General features: G+C 48.5%; 1 protein-coding gene across 1 annotated transcript in view; it reads right to left on the bottom strand.

The window, feature by feature from the left end:
- SPTBN2 (spectrin beta, non-erythrocytic 2) overlaps positions 1–17,891 on the bottom strand; it is a 66,932-nt gene that overhangs the window by 14,614 nt on the left and 34,427 nt on the right. Inside the window, 12 exon segments of the mRNA XM_063316839.1 lie at positions 852–990; positions 2,070–2,314; positions 3,878–4,252; positions 5,109–5,313; positions 7,071–7,201; positions 7,819–8,091; positions 9,280–9,369; positions 9,591–9,815; positions 10,993–11,256; positions 11,989–12,135; positions 12,796–12,886; positions 16,733–16,935. Of these exon segments, the coding sequence (XP_063172909.1) occupies positions 852–990; positions 2,070–2,314; positions 3,878–4,252; positions 5,109–5,313; positions 7,071–7,201; positions 7,819–8,091; positions 9,280–9,369; positions 9,591–9,815; positions 10,993–11,256; positions 11,989–12,135; positions 12,796–12,886; positions 16,733–16,935 (2,388 nt within the window).

The following is a 17,891-nucleotide window of genomic DNA, read 5'->3' as shown; positions in this document are numbered from 1 at the left end:
GAAAGGAATTTAGTTAAATAAAAATATTTAGCACGGGGACAGCGTTAATCTGAGTGGTGGGGGCTTCAAGACATCACAAAGGGATTCTCCTATGTTGGCCATTGTTAACCCATGAAGCTCCCTGGCGCAAGATGAAACAGAAACTAATCTAGTTGTCTCTAAAGAGGAATTAGACAACTTTACAGAGGACAAAAATAGTGGCTCCTTGGCAAGATGGCTGCATATTATCCGCATGATCAGAGGCATTGAGTACCAGTTGCTGAGGAATATTAGCAAGCAGAAGCTATTTTTTTTAAATTGTGCAAACAGAACAGGTGCTTTGGCACTCCCATCCTGCACATGGGCCCCCCTGCTTAGTAACAGAATGTTAATTGGAAAATTGAATGTCTAATTATAACATTCACCATGGCCTTTCTTGGATCCTTAGGTATTGTGATTGCTGGAGACACCAGAGATTAAACTTTCTTTCCATCCAGATGGACTTAAGTTCGATATTAAACTTCTCCGAGTTTTTTAAAAATCTTCTTTTATCCTTTAACTAAGATTGGCTTTTTAAAAAATCCGTTCAGTCGTGTCGGATTCCTGGACAAGTCCCTGAAGTTTCCTTGGCAAGGTTTTTCAGAAGGAGTTTGCCATTGCCTCCTTCCTGGGGCTGAGAGGGAGGGGCTGGCCCAGGGTCACCCAGCTGGCTTTGTAACCAAGGCAGGACTCGAACTCACGTTTTGATATTAAACCTCTCCCAGTAAGTTTGTGAAAATTCAAATTGACGCTGTTGTTTTTTAGGAAGACAGGACTGAGCAAAACAGAGCAAGGGCCTGACTTGGCTGAAGAGAAAATCTTCCATTCCTAACCTTTGCAGAAGCATAGTGCCCCTTAGCCAGCAAGTCGTCACCCATAGCTATGCAGGCATTGAAGCTATCGGTCCGTGCCTCCACCTCGGCCTTGATCCCTTGGTGATTCTTGATGACCAAGTCAGCAGCTGACACGTCCCTGTATTAGGAGCAAAAGAAAGGAAAATTGATCACCTGCTCTGTGTCTCTGGGAAAGACAGCAGGAAAGCAAGACCAGAAGACATCAGGTCAACATTTGCACACATGTCACATTTGGAGCCTTCCAGAAAAGGTGGTTGAGGGCATTAAGGAAATTTGCAACCCTTGCAGACAGGACAGAAGGCAATGATGCTTTAGTTTAAATTCCAGAATTGGGAGAAAAGTAGCACAGGCATCTCTCTGTTCATCTTTCTCCACCCTCCTCTCTTTATACATTTCTTCTTTAAATCAGTAGTAAAAAATCGGAAGGATTTTGCAACCACAGCAAAGAATCTTTGCTACCATAGACTAACGGGGCTTTCTTCCTACAATGTTTAAAACAGCAGGACAATGGAAAGAAAGGGAACATCTGACCAAAAGGCCTAGCTATTAACAGCAATGAGGGGACAGGGCCTACATCGTGATTCACAGGCCTTATTGAGATACAGGCACTTAACAAAAGTCTTGAGAAGTGTAAACAGGAAGAATTTTAAACTGTGTTTATTTGTGGTCAAGTAAGAGCCAGTTTGGTATCATGGTTAAGACATCAGGCTAGAAACTGGGAGGCCGTGAGTTCTAGTGCCGCCTTAGGCACAAAGCCAGCTGGGTGGCCTTGGGCCAGTCACTCTCTCTCAGCCCTACAAAGGAGGCAATGACAACCCACTTCTGAAAAACCTGCCAAGAAAACTGCAGGGACTTGTCCAGGCAGTCTCCGAGAATCGGACACGATTGAAAGGATTTAAAAAAAAGTCAGTCTTCGTTGAGTTCCGTCTGAGATGTAATCTCTTCAGTGGTGGGGGAAAGATCTAGCAATGCTGAGGATGCAGTGGAATAACAATGGAAAAACAGGGAGGGAAATCCAAGGGCAAAGGAACGAGAAGGAAGAAAAAATGGAGGTAGGCTTGTCCTTTTCTAAAACCCAAGACAGCCATGAATAAAACAAGGGGAAATGAGCTTTTCTTCTTAAAGCTACAGTAGCATAAAATACTGAAGAGAACAGATACAGTACAGGAGTATCACATTTTTCTGACAGCACATTACCTGGGCTTCTCCTGCGCATCTATCTGGAGGTTGATATCGTCCATCCACAGCAGCAGGTCGCGCACCATGCGGAAAAAGCGGAATTTGTCAACGGTGTCCAGGAGGAGCTGGCGGCGGTCACTGCTGCTGCTGAGCAGGTCAGACCAGGCCTCGCTCACCGACTGCTCGTGCCTCCGGATGTCGTCAGCCTTCTCCCCGGCATAGGCCTTCTGCAGCCGTGCTGCATCATCCTGCACCTGCTTCACCTGTGAACAACCGGGGGGGGGGGGGTGAGTAGAGTGCAAGGCTCAGTTCCCATCAACAATTTTGTACAGGCAGTCCTCGCTTAATGACCACAATTGGGACCAGAATTTTGGCTGCTAAGTGAAGCAGTCATTAAGCAAATCCAACCCAATTTTATGACCTTTTTGCGGTGGTCGTTAAGCGAATCACTGTGGTCGTTAAGTGAACCAAGCAGTTCCCCATTGATTTTGCTGGCCAGAAGCCGGCTGGGAAAGTTGAAAATAGCGATTACGTGATCACAGGATGCTGCGACAGTCATAAATGTGAACTGGTTGCCAAGCACCTAAATTATGATCGCATGACTGCTGGGATGCTGCAATGGTCATAAGCATGAGGGTTGGTCGTAAGCCAGGTTTTTCAGTACTGTCTTAAGTCTGAACTGTCACTAAACGAATGGTTGTTAAGCAAATCCAACCTGATTTTACAACCTTTTTTTGCAGTGGTCATTAAGTGAATCACCGTGGTCATTAAGTGAACCAGGTGGTCTTAAAGGAAATCACACAGTTCTCCATTGATTTTGCTTGCCAGAAGCCAGCCAGGAAGGTCAAAAACGGCGATCACATGACCACGGGACACTGTGACCGTCATAAATACGAACCAGTTGCCAAGTGCCCAAATTGTGATCATGTGACTGCGGGGAACACTGTGACTGTCATAAGTGTGAGGATGAGTCGCAAGTCGGTTTTTCCAGCACCGTCGTAAGTCTGAACCGTCAGTAAACAAATGGTTGTTAAGCGAGGACTACCTGTATGTGTGGAAGCCAGTCTGGGGTGCTAGGATATCTTGCAGAAAAAGGAGGGCTGACTGGCATTTGCCTGGCATAGCGACTCTAAAGCCAAATACTAAGAGCTTCCTTAATAACTAAGTCTCTGCCTCCTTCCCTTTTCCCTGTCTTTCAGCGACCAGATGACTTTCCGGCTCTTCCTCCGCAGAGGGAGAGAAAGAGCCAACAATCAAAGAGGGTCTGTCTTAATTCACTCATGATAACTGAATCTGATCCAGTTTTCAAGAATCCGTTTTTCCCCCAGACTAGCCTTCTGGATACCTGTGTGTTTTTTGCTTCCCTGGTGTGCCAGCTCCCTGAAGGTGGAAAGAGACTTATTTCCACAGATGAAGAAATGCAGATGTGAAATGTAGGTGACCAGTAGCATAATCAGTTAAAACCATAAGGGCTGAATTGGAAGGTAAGAGGGAATGAAAAGAACTTACTAAATATGGGTGTTCCTTCCAAACGTGGCTTCAGAAAATATTACAAAATGGAAAACGTTTGGGCCTTGTAATCTAGGCACCCCAATGTTTGATTCTGGTTTTGTTTTAAGCCTGGTTTCACCGTGACTTGCTGCAGTGATCGGGGATGGGGGAAAATGAAAGTGTGAAAGCTCGAACAATAAGCAAGTTAAATTGAAAATCCGGTGGACTAACGGCTTTTCTCGGCTTCCGTGCATCTTGGTAAGTCACCGTCTGGGACGCTGTTTTGCCCACTCAGTAGGCACTTTCTGAACCTTGTTCATCCCCACGAAACCAACCTGAGCACTCAACGCCTGAATGTCATGTTCGTAGGCAGTGTGCATCCGCTGCATGGCTTCCGCTGTGTTCAGATCCCACCCTGCTTCGTCTGGGAGCTGCTTCTGTTTGTTCTGCACCTGGCTGAGGGTCTCCCGGGCATCATGGTAGAAGCGGTGCAATTCATAGGAAGCTGCCAGCATCTGGCTTCTGGTGTCAATGAGTTCCAGGAGATCTGCCCAGGCCTCGTTCAAGCTGTCCTTCCACTCAGCGATGGTGGCATTCTCGGAATGGCCGGCAGCGATCATCTCATCCGCCAGCCGGTTGACACCATCCACTCTCTCCTGGCCAATGGTGCTGGTGTCCCGCGAGAACTCCCGGAACTTGTCTCGCAGCATCTGTTGGGAAGGATGGGGCGTAATATCAAGGACGCGGAAGTTAAAGCCACCCAGAGTAGGGACGGCTGAGAGCCACACCCCTTCCTCAAAAAAGGAGAGGGGAGAAAGGGGCGGTGGGACCACATACATTAAAAGAACAAGGAAGCAGGTAAAGGGAAATGCCCATTCCAGAAAGAGTTTCCCAACTAGGTGCCCTCCAGTTGTATGGACTTCAGCTCCCAGAATTCCCCAGCCAGCCTGGCCACTACAAACAAGTCTGGGAGTTGAAGTCTCTGCAGCTAGAGCAGTGTTTCTCAACCTCGGCGGCTTGAAGATGGGTGGACTTCAACTCCCAGAATTCCCCAGCCAGCCTGGCCACTACAAATAAGTCTGGGAGTTGAAGTCTCTGCAGCTAGAGCAGTGTTTCTCAACCTCGGCGGCTTGAAGATGGGTGGACTTCAACTCCCAGAATTCCCCAGCCAGCCTGGCCACTACAAACAAGTCTGGGAGTTGAAGTCTCTGCAGCTAGAGCAGTGTTTCTCAACCTCGGCGGCTTGAAGATGGGTGGACTTCAACTCCCAGAATTCCCCAGCCAGCCATGCTGGCTGGGGAATTCTGGGAGTTGAAGCCCACCCATCTTCAAGCCACCGAGGTTGAGAAACACTGCCCTAGAGTATGCCAAACTTGGAATAGACAGTACTAGGCCAGCAGCTCTTTCTATAACCTAAGGTAGGAGTGAGCTACTTTTCTGCAGATAAAAGGGGTGGGTGGGTAATTCAAATTTTTTTTAAGGGTCAGAATGAGATTTGAAGAATTTTACGGGTCAGAATGAGATTTCTGCCACTCCAGATGTTACGGGCTTGAGTGCGCGACCCACCGTGACATGTTCGTAATCCTGCCCAAGCTCATGGGAGGCGGCCACCACCTCCCGCTCTGAGATCCACTGCTCCAGGTCATCCACGTCCCGCTTCAGCTGGCAGAGACGAAGGTGCTCCTGGAGTTTGGCACGACGCTCCTCAGCGAGGTCTTTCAGGCTGGCATAGAGCTTGTCCACCTGGCCTTGCCGAAGACTGATCCGCTCACTGAAAGTCAGAGAAAAGGGGAGGAGGCGGAGAGGAATGGATGCTAAAGGAAGGTCTAGACCAGTGTTTCTCAACCTTGGCAATTTTAAAAAGTGTGGACTTCAACTCCCAGAATTCCCCAGCCAGCATGGCTGGCTGGGGAATTCTGGGAGTTGTAGTCCACACATCTTCAAGTTGCTAAGGTTGAGAAACACCGTCTTACTATATTACGAACCCCTTTCCAAGTTGCTGAATAAGAAGAATGATCCAGGATTCCATTTTTTTCTATGAAGGATAGGAATAAAATCCACCCTGACTGCAAGACAGGTAAAGATCGTTTAGGCTGCAATCCAATGATCCTTCAAACAGCATCCCATGACATACAAGTTTATCAATTCCCCTTTCCCTCTGATGTCGAACACAGAGCTCTGATCTCAGAGGCAGGGAATCCAAAATCAAATCACCTTCTTTCCTCCCAGGGAACATACCACGATGCTGGTTTGAATAACTTCCCACCTGCTGCCAGTGGGAGGGAAATACTGTAAAAAGCAGGGGGGAAGGGACAGAGAAATCAATCTTTCATCCTGCAGCAGAGTGAATTCATAAATATGTGAGAGTAGTCCATTACAGGTAGTCCTCGACTTACGACGGCAACTGGGACTGGAACTTCCGTCGCTAAGCAATGTGGTCATAAAGCACAACCACATTGCTTAGTGACAGCAATCCCTGCAGTCCTGATTGCCATCGTTAAACAAACCCCATGGTTGTTAGGCGAGGCAACTTCCCGCCAGCTTCTCACAACCAAGTCAGTGGGGAAGCCAGCAGGAAGTTGCAAGTCCCAGGCTGGCAGGCAGGCAAGTGGCTGTGCCAGGTGGGGAGGGAGCAAGGGGATGCACAGGGGTGGGTCAGGGAGAGTGCACGAGGGAGGGGCGGCAATGGTGCATGGGGATGGATATGAGTTGGGGAAGGTGTGCGAGGGTGCAAGGGTGTGTGTGAGAGGCACAGCATGGGTCGGGGAAGGTGCGCAAGGGTGCAAGAGAGGCATGGCATAAGTTAGGGAGGGTGCGTGAGTGGCCGGCGTGAGCGCAGAGGGGCTGGGAAGGGTGCCCGGGTTGGGGAGACTCACCCCTGCAACTTGCAAGCTTCCCTGCTGGCTTCCCCATTGACTTTCTGGGGAAGCCGGCAGGGAAGGGTGCAAACAGCGATCGCATGAGTGCGTAAGCGCAAACGGGTCACCAAGCACCCAGATCGTGATCACATGACCGCGGGAGTGCTGGGATGGCCGGAACTCCAAGGGCCCTTTGTCCAGCACCATCGTAACTCCGGTCTTTGAACACATGGCCCTTAGTTGATGACTACCTGTTTTGGAGCACTCCAAGCTACATTAAAGATGCTCTGTCCTTGTTTGAGTTATTTATGTCATTCAGCTATAGATCAGGCAGATTTCAAGTCTGGCCCTTAGAAAGTAGCATATATGAAATGCCACTGGCTTGTTAAAGAAAGCAAGCTATGAATAAAAGTGAATTTGAGTCCCACGAGGTACCTGAGTTATCCTTAGCAAGACGGCTTTAATGTGGTCTTAGAGAGCTGAGTGGGAATGCAGTGCTCTTTCACTCTGACCATAGGGCACCTCGGCGGTGCATTTTCACTGCCACGTTATTGATGAAATGAATAAATAAGTAGCCTTTCCCCAGCCACAGCCAGTGGGTTTTTTAAAACAGGAGGAGAAAGGTCCCTCGTCCATCCACATGGAAATACGGAAGGCAGGGAAACCTTACCTCTCTGGGTGGCCGTTATTCACCATGTCGCAGCTCTGGACGGAGAGTTGATGGATTGTCTGGGCGTAACCGTCCAGAGCCTGCTCCATTCCCAAATGTTTCTTTACCATGGCCTGAGCAATCAGCTCATCCTGGGGAAAAGAAAGACCAACGTGTTGTGTTTTTTTTCCCAGAAAAGGGAGGCATGTAAGTACAAGCCTGGGCAGCAGTATAAGACTACGGGGCATTAATTGCCAAAACAGGATTAAATCCTGAAACGGGCTATTCCACATCAGCCTTAGGGCTCAAGTGTGTAAACAGGAGTCCTTCTCCAGACATGCAGATAGCCTTTCCTCCTTGTCATCAAACCGGGTTTTAACGTATTTGTTTAAACCTCTTCTATGCCGCTTCCCAGGTCAAAAGTCAGTGCTGGTGACTCTTGAATACATGACCAGCTTTCAACCATCTGGATCTGCAAGGTAAACACGAGTCCCACCACTGAGTGATTACTAGACAGAGAACGATCTCAAGTAGGGGAAAGTAGTTAAGTACAGCTCTCCTCAAACTTAACTCCTTTGTCTGTTCTGGTTTTCCAGGATGTTTTTAGGAACGTAAAGGTAACAATCAGGTGTACTAAAAGTCTTTCCCACTCTTCTGCAACGGCTGTGCCATTAGTTGTGGCAGCGTTTCTACCCCTTCAAATGTTCCTTTTTTTAAAGAGCTAGTTTAAGTGAATCAAGCAGCCCTAATTCTAAGTTGGCAGACCCACTTTTGCCTTCTCCTCCGAGATCATGTGCAACTCCTGTTCACCCATCCAGGCCTCAGCCTCGGCAGCGTCGAAGTAAAACTGCTGGGCCATCTGTGCCTTCTCCAGCCGTCCGTGCCGCTGGTCGACCTGGTCTTGCAGCTCCTGCCACATCCCCTCTAATGTCTCCACGCGGCCCTGAAGCTCCGCCTCCAGGCCACTGCATGCCAGCCCCTGCCACCTCCCCAGGATGTCATTGATGCGGGGCTGGTGTCCTTGGATCTCCTTCTGCAGAGTCTAACAGAGCGCCCAGGAGAAAGCATTAGCAGAAGAGCAGTCTTCAAAAAAAAAAAAAAAAAAGCATACCCATCTTTTCCTATTATGGACTCCAACTCAGGGGAAAGTCTACCTGAATAAAATCTATTGTCGTTTACTGGGCTCATAACTTTTGCAAGCTTACCTGATCAGTCGTCACTGTTTGATGTGGAGATGAGCAACCTGCGGCCCTAAGCCTACTTTCATGTGGCTCTCAGTATCACTTCAAAAGCTCTCTGTGAGCACTGGGATGACAGTCCCTCTTGCCCCATCACCCCAGAGGGGAAAGGGAAGGACAGGCAGAAGAATGAAAGGCAGGAGGAGGAGAAAGGTAGCCCAAACAAGTTTGCTGTGGCATGACTCATCATTTTCTTTTGCCCTGCCCTCTGACAGCTTAGCCCCCAGGAAAATGCAATTCCCAACCCCAACAAAAATGATTTATCCTCATTTAATAAACCGTGATTTATAATGAGTCAAGGGTTGCTCATTCTAGTTGTGTTCATATAACCAGGTTAACTACAAATCTAATGACTGCACACACACAACCTGTAAAACTTGAGGATTGTTTGGTTTCCTTTGTAGTTTAGTGCATTGTATGAACTCAGCCCCTTTGATCAGTTTAGGATTCAATGTATTACAGGTAGTCCTTGCTTAACAACCACTTGGTTAGTGACGGTTTGGACTTACGATGATGCTGGAAAAACCGACTTACGATCGGTCCTCACATTTATGAGCATTGCAGCATCTGAGCAGTCACGTGATCACGATTTGGGCACTTGACAACCAGTTCACATTTATGACCGTTGCAGTGTCCCATGGTCACATGATCACCACTTTTTACCTTCCCGGCTGGCTTCCGGCAAGCCAAATCAATGGACAACCGCGTGATTCGCTTAATGACCATATGGTTTGCTTAACGCGTACAGTGATTTGCTTAACGACCGCTGCAAAACAGGTAAAATCCGGTCAGATTCGCTTAATGACCACTTAGCTCAGCAACCGAAATTGCAGTCTCGATTGTGGTCGTTAAGGGAGGACTACCTGTATGTGAACTCCCACAGTTGGTGAATTCATGAACTAAAACACAATCTTGGCTCCACAGTGAATCATAATGCTGTAGCCTTTTCATCTTCCTCATCCTGTTCACTCCCTCGTCCAACAAATGCTAACCTGATTCTTCTTGATCAGCAGCTGGACGGTGGGAAGATCTTTGCCGTGATCAATGGAAACAGCCATGGGCATCCGCTCCTTCACCCATAGCTGCAGGACAGGAACAGAGGTCAAAACTGAGAAAAATCCTAGTATTTCTACAGGGTAAGCCCCACTTTTGATTGCCTGCTCTCTTTTTTGGGGCATCCTACTTGCAAGGTTACTATAACTTGCAAGCTTAGATCCCATCCTTAGGGGGGGGGGGAAAGCTCTCTTTTCATAAAATCTGCCGGAATCAGCCTCCCTCCCCTTCGTCTTCCAACACAACTCACAATTTCATCCTCCAGGTCCCGATTGAACTGGTGCTGCTCCTTGGAGGCCAGCAGCTTCTCGCAGCGTTCCCGCAGCGGTGCCCTCAGCTCCGTAAATTTTCCCTCCACCGAGTGCAATTTCCCGTCCACCTCCACGGTGTTGGAATCCTCCTGGCTGAGGGCCAGCGCCTGAGCCTTCAGCCCCTCCACCTCTTTCTCTCGCACGTCCATCTGGTTCTCCAGCAGCTGGGGGCGAGAAGGAAGGAAAATGACCCCGGAGCAACGAAGGTCTCTCCGCCGCATCCACAAACCCACTCCCTCGCCCACCAGACACACACTTTTGGAAAGAAGTCTCTCTTCCCGCAGTAGCAGTAACCCAGCATGTAGTTCAATAACCCAGAACGTTGGGTGGACAAGGAAAGGTAGTTTCCACTTTTTCTAAGCTGCTCCCAGCAAGATGGCTTTTTCGGAGCACCAATGTTGGCACAACTGGAGCACAGAGAGCTCCGTTTCTCTACACTGGACTGTTTAAAAACAGGTTTAAAAACACCGATTGAGTAAAGGAAGCGTATCTACTACATCAAACGCAAAAACGAACTCAACACACACACACAAACAAATCAGCGGGTTGAAAAGGTATTTTTCCCCCCCAGATAAAACGTTCTCTTGATGAAGAAAAAGGGTTTTGAAATCTACTGGGACGCGCGCGCGCACACACACACACACACACACCCCTCTCTCTAACTTGGTCCATACGTCACGTATGCATCTTGCAGCTTGTTCTGTTTTGGCTTTAGCCAAAACAAACAATGATTACACAGCCATGGTTTAGGGCAGCCTTTCTCAAGCTTTTGACCCTGGAGGAACCCTTGAAATATTTTCCAGGCCTCGGGGAACCTCTGCCCCTTCAGGCTCAAATAGAGGCCAGAAGTTACCAAATTATCATATTCATTTCATGGGTAGGCCCGTATGTATGCATTCACAGTGTTCTCAAACTGAAAATAAAGAATGAAACTTGCCTCTCTAATGTGAAGTTGCCTGCACTGGAAATTATTTTTTAAATAAATCATGATCTCCCAAGGAACCCCCATGACCTCTCGGGTAATCCTAGGGTGCCACACAACCCTGGTTGAGAAACCCTGGTTTAGGGCAACTGGTAAACTCTGTGGCCTATGATCATTAAACCCATTCCAGCAGCCTTGTTGTGCACAAATACTGTGCCTCTGGTAGGGCAATTTTCACTCTTTGTTGCAGGGATGTGATTGGTGCAACGTGAAACACCTTCCTATGTTCAAGGAGGCAACCATGGGTTTTGGGGCAGAGGGCTTTTCCAGCCCAGGCACTGAGACTGGGTCCTTCCGCTAAGCTCTTTCTGCAGAAGGGCCCAGAGAGCTGATCTCTTTTGACCCAACGGGTTCCTCACCTGCTGTTTCTTGAGCAAAATATTGACGCTGGTCAGGTCCTTGCCATAGTCATCAGAGAGCAGCTGAGCCTGTAGGCCGCTTAGCCAAGCCTCCAGGGCCGAACAGCTCTGGGTGAAGAGCTCGGCACGGTTGGCATCAAAGAGGCACCGAGCCTTGCTCTGGGTGCTGGATTCCAACTCTTGCCAGAGTTTCTGCAGCTCATCCAGCTTGGCTCTCACCACGGGCTCCAATTCAGGTTTCTCTGCCACCAGCTGCTCCCCTTCCTGCCAAAAAGGTCACGAGATCATGATTTGGGCACTTGGCAACTGGTTCGCATTTATGAGGTCACTGCATCCTGCAGTCACATGATGGCCATTTTCTACCTTCCCGGCTGGCTTCTGGCAAGCAAAATCAATGGGCAACCATGCGATTCACTTAATGATCACGTGGTCTGCTTAATGTCGGTGGTGATTCGCTTAATGACCACCGCAAAAAGGTCATAAAATCGAGTTGGGTTTGTTTAATGACAGCTTCGCTTAGCAACTGAAATTCCAGTCCCAATTGTAGTCATTAAGTGAGGACCACCTGTACTGTATTGAAGAGATAAAACCTTTCTCTGCAAGGCTAAAGCACATCGTGTGCTTTGAACTTTTCCTTTAACAAAATTATAGTTTGCTATTATTCATTATTATTCAACCCCATCAGCCAGAGAAGAAGGAAGTGCCTCTGAGCATATGTAGCATTCTCCTGTCTTACCGCTGAAGCAACCACTGCTATTCGAGATTAGCTGACTGAGCTCTCAAGGTTTGAGGCGGATTTGATGGCTGCCCTGCCAGGAAGCCAACATTGGCATGTGCAGAGTGTGCTTTCTGTAGGCTCATGGCTGAGGCAAGATGATGCAATTTCAACAAGAATTCCTTCTTTCCAATGCAGGAAGGAAGGGGCAAGCGAAAAAAGAAAAAAAGGCAAGCCAAACTAGACAAACGGCAACGAATGCCTCCCATGTTTAAGCCCACCTTCTGGATCTTCTCAAGCCAGCCCTTGTTGGAGGCCAACTCTGCCATGAACGCCTGGTGCTTCTGCCACTTGGTGTGGAGGTTTCGGGCTTCGTCGTAGGACATGTCCTGGGCCGAGAGCATCTTTTCGTTGATCCACAGGGTGAGCTGGAGGAGAGAGAACAACTGCTTTAAAAGTGTGAAGATCCCCCAGGAAAGCCAGATTCCAGTTTAGCACCAGGGAGACTCCCTTCTGGGCACCTCCTGACTGGGGAGGTAGTTGGGGGACACAGGAGCTCAAACAATCTTAAAGCTGGCATCAGGAAGCAAGATGAATTCTGATGAAGCTTGCCTGCCATAGCTGCGTTATTCTACCGTAAGAATAGGCATGTGCAGAAAGCGGACTAGTGCTTCCGGAGTGGCAGGCGGCAGTATTGCGACCGAAACTCTCCCCGTGACCCGAGTTTGATCCCAGCGGAAGCTGGATACTCTCTTGGGTAGCCGGCTCAGGTCGACTCAGCCTTCCGTCCTTTTGAGGTCGGTAAAACGAGCACCCGGCTTGCTGGGGAAGGTGGCAACTGGGGGAGGCAATGGCAAACCACCCCGACAGAGTCTGCCAAGGAAACGTCGCGAAAGCAGCATCCCCCCAAAGGGTCAGACATGACTCGGTGCTTGCACAGGGGACCTTTCACCACTTTCACCATCACCCAACACCCTGGGGGCCACGCGCTGTCTAGGAGCACGTTCCAGCTTCCGCAGCACCTAACACATTGCCTCCCAGCTACTCCCAGCCCTGAGCCTTCCACCAAGGGACTGAGCCACGCTCACCTCCTGACAATCTTGCAGGAAGTGTTGAAGAACTCGATTGTCACGGAGCCGGGCCAGGAGATCTTGGGCTGCTTCTTGGTTTTTCCTGTGTCTGAAAGCAATGGGGGTGGAGGAGAAGCAGAAAGGAAGAGACAGGCTTGAAGTAACCATATACTGCCCCCCCAGGGATAATCCCAGCTGAGCAGCATCTCTTGCAAGAAGATGGAGGATGCCCTATGAATATCTGAAGAGACTGATTCCAGGCACTTCCACCCTGACCCCTGCTGTCTGTGAATTCTGGGAGCGGCGGTCCTAACACATCTTGGGAATGCCAAGTTTGGGAAGGCGGCGTTCCACCTTTACAGAATTGTAAAGGTGCGATGCAAACAATAAAACAGCAGCAGAGTTTCTGTGACTACTCCCAAGTTGGAACCTAATTCAGCTGGCTGCGATGGGCTTTGACTGCTGTTTCTGCGAGAACTCAGCCCGACATCTAGATGCTGCTAAAACTCTCGTGTCTGTTTGATACTTTGTAACCTTTAACTGGGCAAAATGGTGCGTCATAAGGCAACAGTTTTTGAACCAAGGGACCTCAAACGGGCTAACTTACAGAATGCGTAAATTTTATAAAACATTTTACGACATAAAAATTATCATAAAACATTTTAATGACATAATACATCATGTCATAAAACACTTCCTGGGGTCAGCTCCTGATGTTTGGCTGGGCTATACAGTTCAAGTAGGAAGGACATGGGCTATTTTCAAGGCAGATGCGTCTCTGAATATCTCCCTGAATTTTTAAGAACTTTTCCAGTGAAGGGAGTACATTAGAAGCTCTGCCACTGTTGAAGGAATTGAGGAATCTGGTAAATATCTCTGAAACGATGACCCAACAAGTCATGGGCTGTCTAGTATATGCTAATCTTACGGTGGAAGTTGAGGGTCCGTGCCCAAATTTGGATGTACTGTACACCATGGGAAAGAAGACTGACTTTTCTGCCTTCGTTACCTCTGTGGAATGGCTGTGGGATCAGAAACTGGGACAATACTCTATTTAGCTATGGATGGTAGAAAGAGCCACACAGCCTGAGGGTCCTTCTAGAGCAGTGTTTCTCAAAGGCTGGCTGGGGAATTCTGGGAGTTGAAGTCCACACATCTTAAAATTGCCAAGGTTGAGAAATGCTGTTCTAGACTCTCATCTCCTGACGGAACACCAGATGGAAGCTGGGGCCGAGAGAATCTGGTGTACCAGTTGCGACCATTTCTGGAGCAGAAAGTGCAAACTAATCATTCATCACTCCATAGGTAAATTGACTGTAATCAGCTCTACATAAGATTATCTTGAAGCTCACCAGAAACTGTAACTAATACAAAACGTATTGGCCTGCATGTTAATCAGGATAACCCAGTGTTCCCACGTAACACCAACACTGCTGGAGCTACCCTGGTTGCTGGCTTGTTTCCAGGTGCAATTCAAGGTGCTAATGACTAACTTTCAAGCCCTATACAGGTAGTCCTCACTTAATGACCACAATTGGGACCAGAATTTCGGTTGCTATGCAAAGTGGTCATTACGCAAATCCAACCCGATTTTATGACCCTTTTTGTGGCAGGCGTTAAGCAAATCACTGCGGGCATTAAGCAAACCATGTAGTCGTTAAGCAAATCATGTGGTTCCCCACTGATTCTGCTTGCCAGAAGCCATCTGGGAAGGTTGAAAATGGCGATCAGATGACTGTGGGAAGCTGCGATGGTCATAAATGCGAACAGGACCCAAATTGTGATCATGTGACTGCGGGGATGCGGCAACATTCATAAGTGTGAGGACTGGTCACAAGTCGGTTTTTTCAGCACCGTCGTAAGTCTGAACCATCACTGACCAAATGGTCATTAAATGAGGACTGCCTTTATGATTTGAGGACTGACTATCTTTCCAGAACTGCTTGCTCAGAGTAGAATCTCCCTGCCTGTGGTATCTTTATTGAGAGTGCTCCATGAGAGTCCTCACTCCTGACAAGGCATGACGAGAGGGGACTCAAGGGAAACATTCATGCAGGAGCTCCCCTCCTGTGAAACACCTTCCTGCCAGATATAAAAACTACACTTTGATTTTTAATAGCCAGGAAGCATTCAAAAACATGGCTTTTCAATGCTCACTTGGGGACTAAAGTAGAGTGGGTAGTGGCACCTGAATACGCAACACATCTTTGCTGTTTGATGACATGCAGCACCATGGCTTTACAATACTGTAACTGTGGATGGCATTTATTTTTGATTTATTGATAATGTTGATCCTTGTTATTACTGCTTTGTTAAGTCATCTTGCTTAGCTTTAACCTGCGTTCGTCTCTGTGGCTTAGCGTGCTGTGGAAGTGTAACCGTCGGGTTTGTGGATGATTCAATAGATGGTGTGAACCAGAAAATGAGTGCATTTAATCACGAAGTTAACTACACTGGACCAACCAGCCAATGTGTTGGAGAAGTCCAGTCTTCCCAGATAGGTTGGGCTTCAGGCTGGGAATCGTAAGCAATAAAACCCAATTCACTTGGAGGATGCTGTGGCGGAAAACGCTGAACTAGTCTAACTTGGAGGTGCCTGGACTATACAGTGGGAAGAGACCAAGGAGGCAATGAAGCCCAACCCACTGTGCAACGCAGGAATCCTAATTAAAGCCAACTCAAGCAGATGGCTGTCGAGCTTCCACCTGAACAATACATCCACTAGAGGAGAGACCATACTCTCTGGGAATCCATTTCGCTATTGAACTGATTAATATGTGGATCTCCCTAATACAGGTAGTCCTCGCTTAACAACCATTCATTAAGCGACAGTCCAGACTTACAATGGTGCTGAAAAGACCGACTTCTGACCAGTCCTCACACTTATGGCCATCGCCGCATCCCCACGGTCACAATTTGGGTGCATGGCAACTGGATCACATTTATTTTTTTTACTTTTACTTTTATTTATTTTCTATACCGCCTTTATTTTTTTTTATAAATAATTCAAGGCGGCAAACATACCTAATATTCCTTCCTCCTCCTATTTTCCCCACAACAGCAACCCTGGGAGGTGAGCTGGGCTGAGAGAGAGCTGGCTTTCATGCCTAAGCCAGGACTAGAACTCACAATCTCCTGGTTTCTAGCCCGTTGCCTTAACCACTAGACCAAACTGGCCCTCTTATTTATGACCTTTGCAGTGTCCTGTGGTCACGTGATCACCATTTTCAACCTTCCCAGCCAGTTTCTGGCAAGCAGAATTAGTGGGGAACCGCATGATTTGCTTAATACCCATGGTGATTTGCTTAATGACCACTGCAAAAAAGGTCGTAAAATTGGGTCGGATTCACTTAATGACTGCTTCGCTTAGCAACTGGAATTCCAGTCTCAATTGTGGTCGTTAAGCAAGGACTACCTGTATCTTGCTATACACTTAACTGATGACAAGTGTACTAAGCTTTTCAGAACTGCTCCATCCCACACCTCAATTTAGGCCTACTTGGATTGGACCAATCACCTCTAATAAGCAGCCTTGTGGATTGGTATGCTCTAATAGCCATAAGTAAAAGAAATGATATTCCATGTAAAACAGGAAAACCAACATTCAGGAATTTTAGCATGTTTTAAACCATTTCTGTTGGCTGATCGTGTCTTTATCCTCCCCATCCTCTGAGCAGCTTATGGCAATGGACATGGTTCTCCTTCAGACTTCATCCTTACAATTGTGCTGCAAGGTAGATTAGCCTGAATAACTGGCTCACAATTGACAGCTGAGTGGAGATTTGACTGTAGTGCTCTCTTTTTATAGTCCTAGGAAATCATACTCCCTTTCCGGGCTACTCTAAATTCCCTGGCAATATATCCTACAGATCCAAATCAACTTCCTTCTCACTGCCTTCGGTCCCCTGAGCTGGGACTTCCACTAGCAGTTGCTACCAAGAGTCTTCCCACTCACCGACTGTCAATAGAATTGACCTTCTCCTGGATCTTGTCTGAATGGAGGCTGTCTTCCATAATGAGTTTCCTCCCAGAGTCCACCAGGCCCTTGATCTTCTCTCCGTTGGCTTCCATGGTGGTCATGAAGTCTTCATGTTTTTTAATGGCAGCCTCAGAAGCCTGGAGAGAGCTGGGCATGCTGGTGTGAGTCAGCACATATTCCTGGAAGGGAGGAAGAGAGAAAGGGAGGGAGGGAGACAGAAGGGAGGGAGGAAGGGAAGGAGGGAAGAAGGGAGGGAGGGAGGAAGAGAGGGAGGGAGGGAGGGAGGGAGGAAGACAGAAAGGGAGGGAGGAAGGGAAGGAGGGAGGAAGAGAGAGAGGGAGGGTGGGAGGGAGGAAGGGAAGGGAAGGGAAGGAGGGAGGAAGACAGAAAGGGAGGGAGGAAGGGAAGGAGGGAAGGAGGGAGGAAGAGAGAGAGGGAGGGTGGGAGGGAGGAAGGGAAGGGAAGGAGGGAGGAAGAGAGTGAGGGAGGAAGACAAAGGGAGGGAGGAAGGAAGGAGGGAGGAAGAGAGAGAGGGAGGGTGGGAGGGAGGAAGGGAAGGAAGGAGGAGGAAGAGAGGGAGGGAGGAAGAGAAAGGGAGGGAGGAAGGGAAGGAGGGAGGAAGAGAGAGAGGAGGGTGGGAGGGAGGAAGGGAAGGAAGGAGGGAGGAAGAGAGGGAGGGAGGAAGACAGAAAGGGAGGGAGGAAGGGAAGGAGGGAGGGAGGAAGAAGAGAGGGAGGGTGGGAGGGAGGAAGGAAGGGAAGGGAAGGAGGGAGAAAGAGAGGGAGGGAGGAAGACAGAAAGGAGGAAGGGAAGGAGGGAGGAAGAGAGAGAGGAGGGTGGGAGGGAGGAAGGGAAGGGAAGGAGGGAGGAAGAGAGGGAGGGAGGAAGACAGAAAGGAGGGAGGAAGGGAAGGAGGAGGGAGGAAGAGAGAGAGGGAGGGTGGGAGGGAGGAAGGGAAGGGAAGGGAAGGAGGGAGAAAGAGAGGGAGGGAGGAAGACAGAAAGGGAGGAGGGAAGGAGGAGAAGAGAGAGAGGGAGGTGGAGGAGAAGGAAGGGAAGGGAAGGAGGGAGGAAGACAGAAAGGGAGGGAGGAAGGGAAGGAGGGAAGGAGGGAGAAGAGAGAGAGAGGGTGGAGG

This window comes from Candoia aspera, chromosome 17 (genome assembly GCF_035149785.1).
Source record: "Candoia aspera isolate rCanAsp1 chromosome 17, rCanAsp1.hap2, whole genome shotgun sequence".
Lineage (NCBI taxonomy): Eukaryota > Metazoa > Chordata > Lepidosauria > Squamata > Boidae > Candoia > Candoia aspera.
Note: the sequence above shows the minus strand (reverse complement) of the source record. Positions and strands in the feature narration are given on the sequence as shown.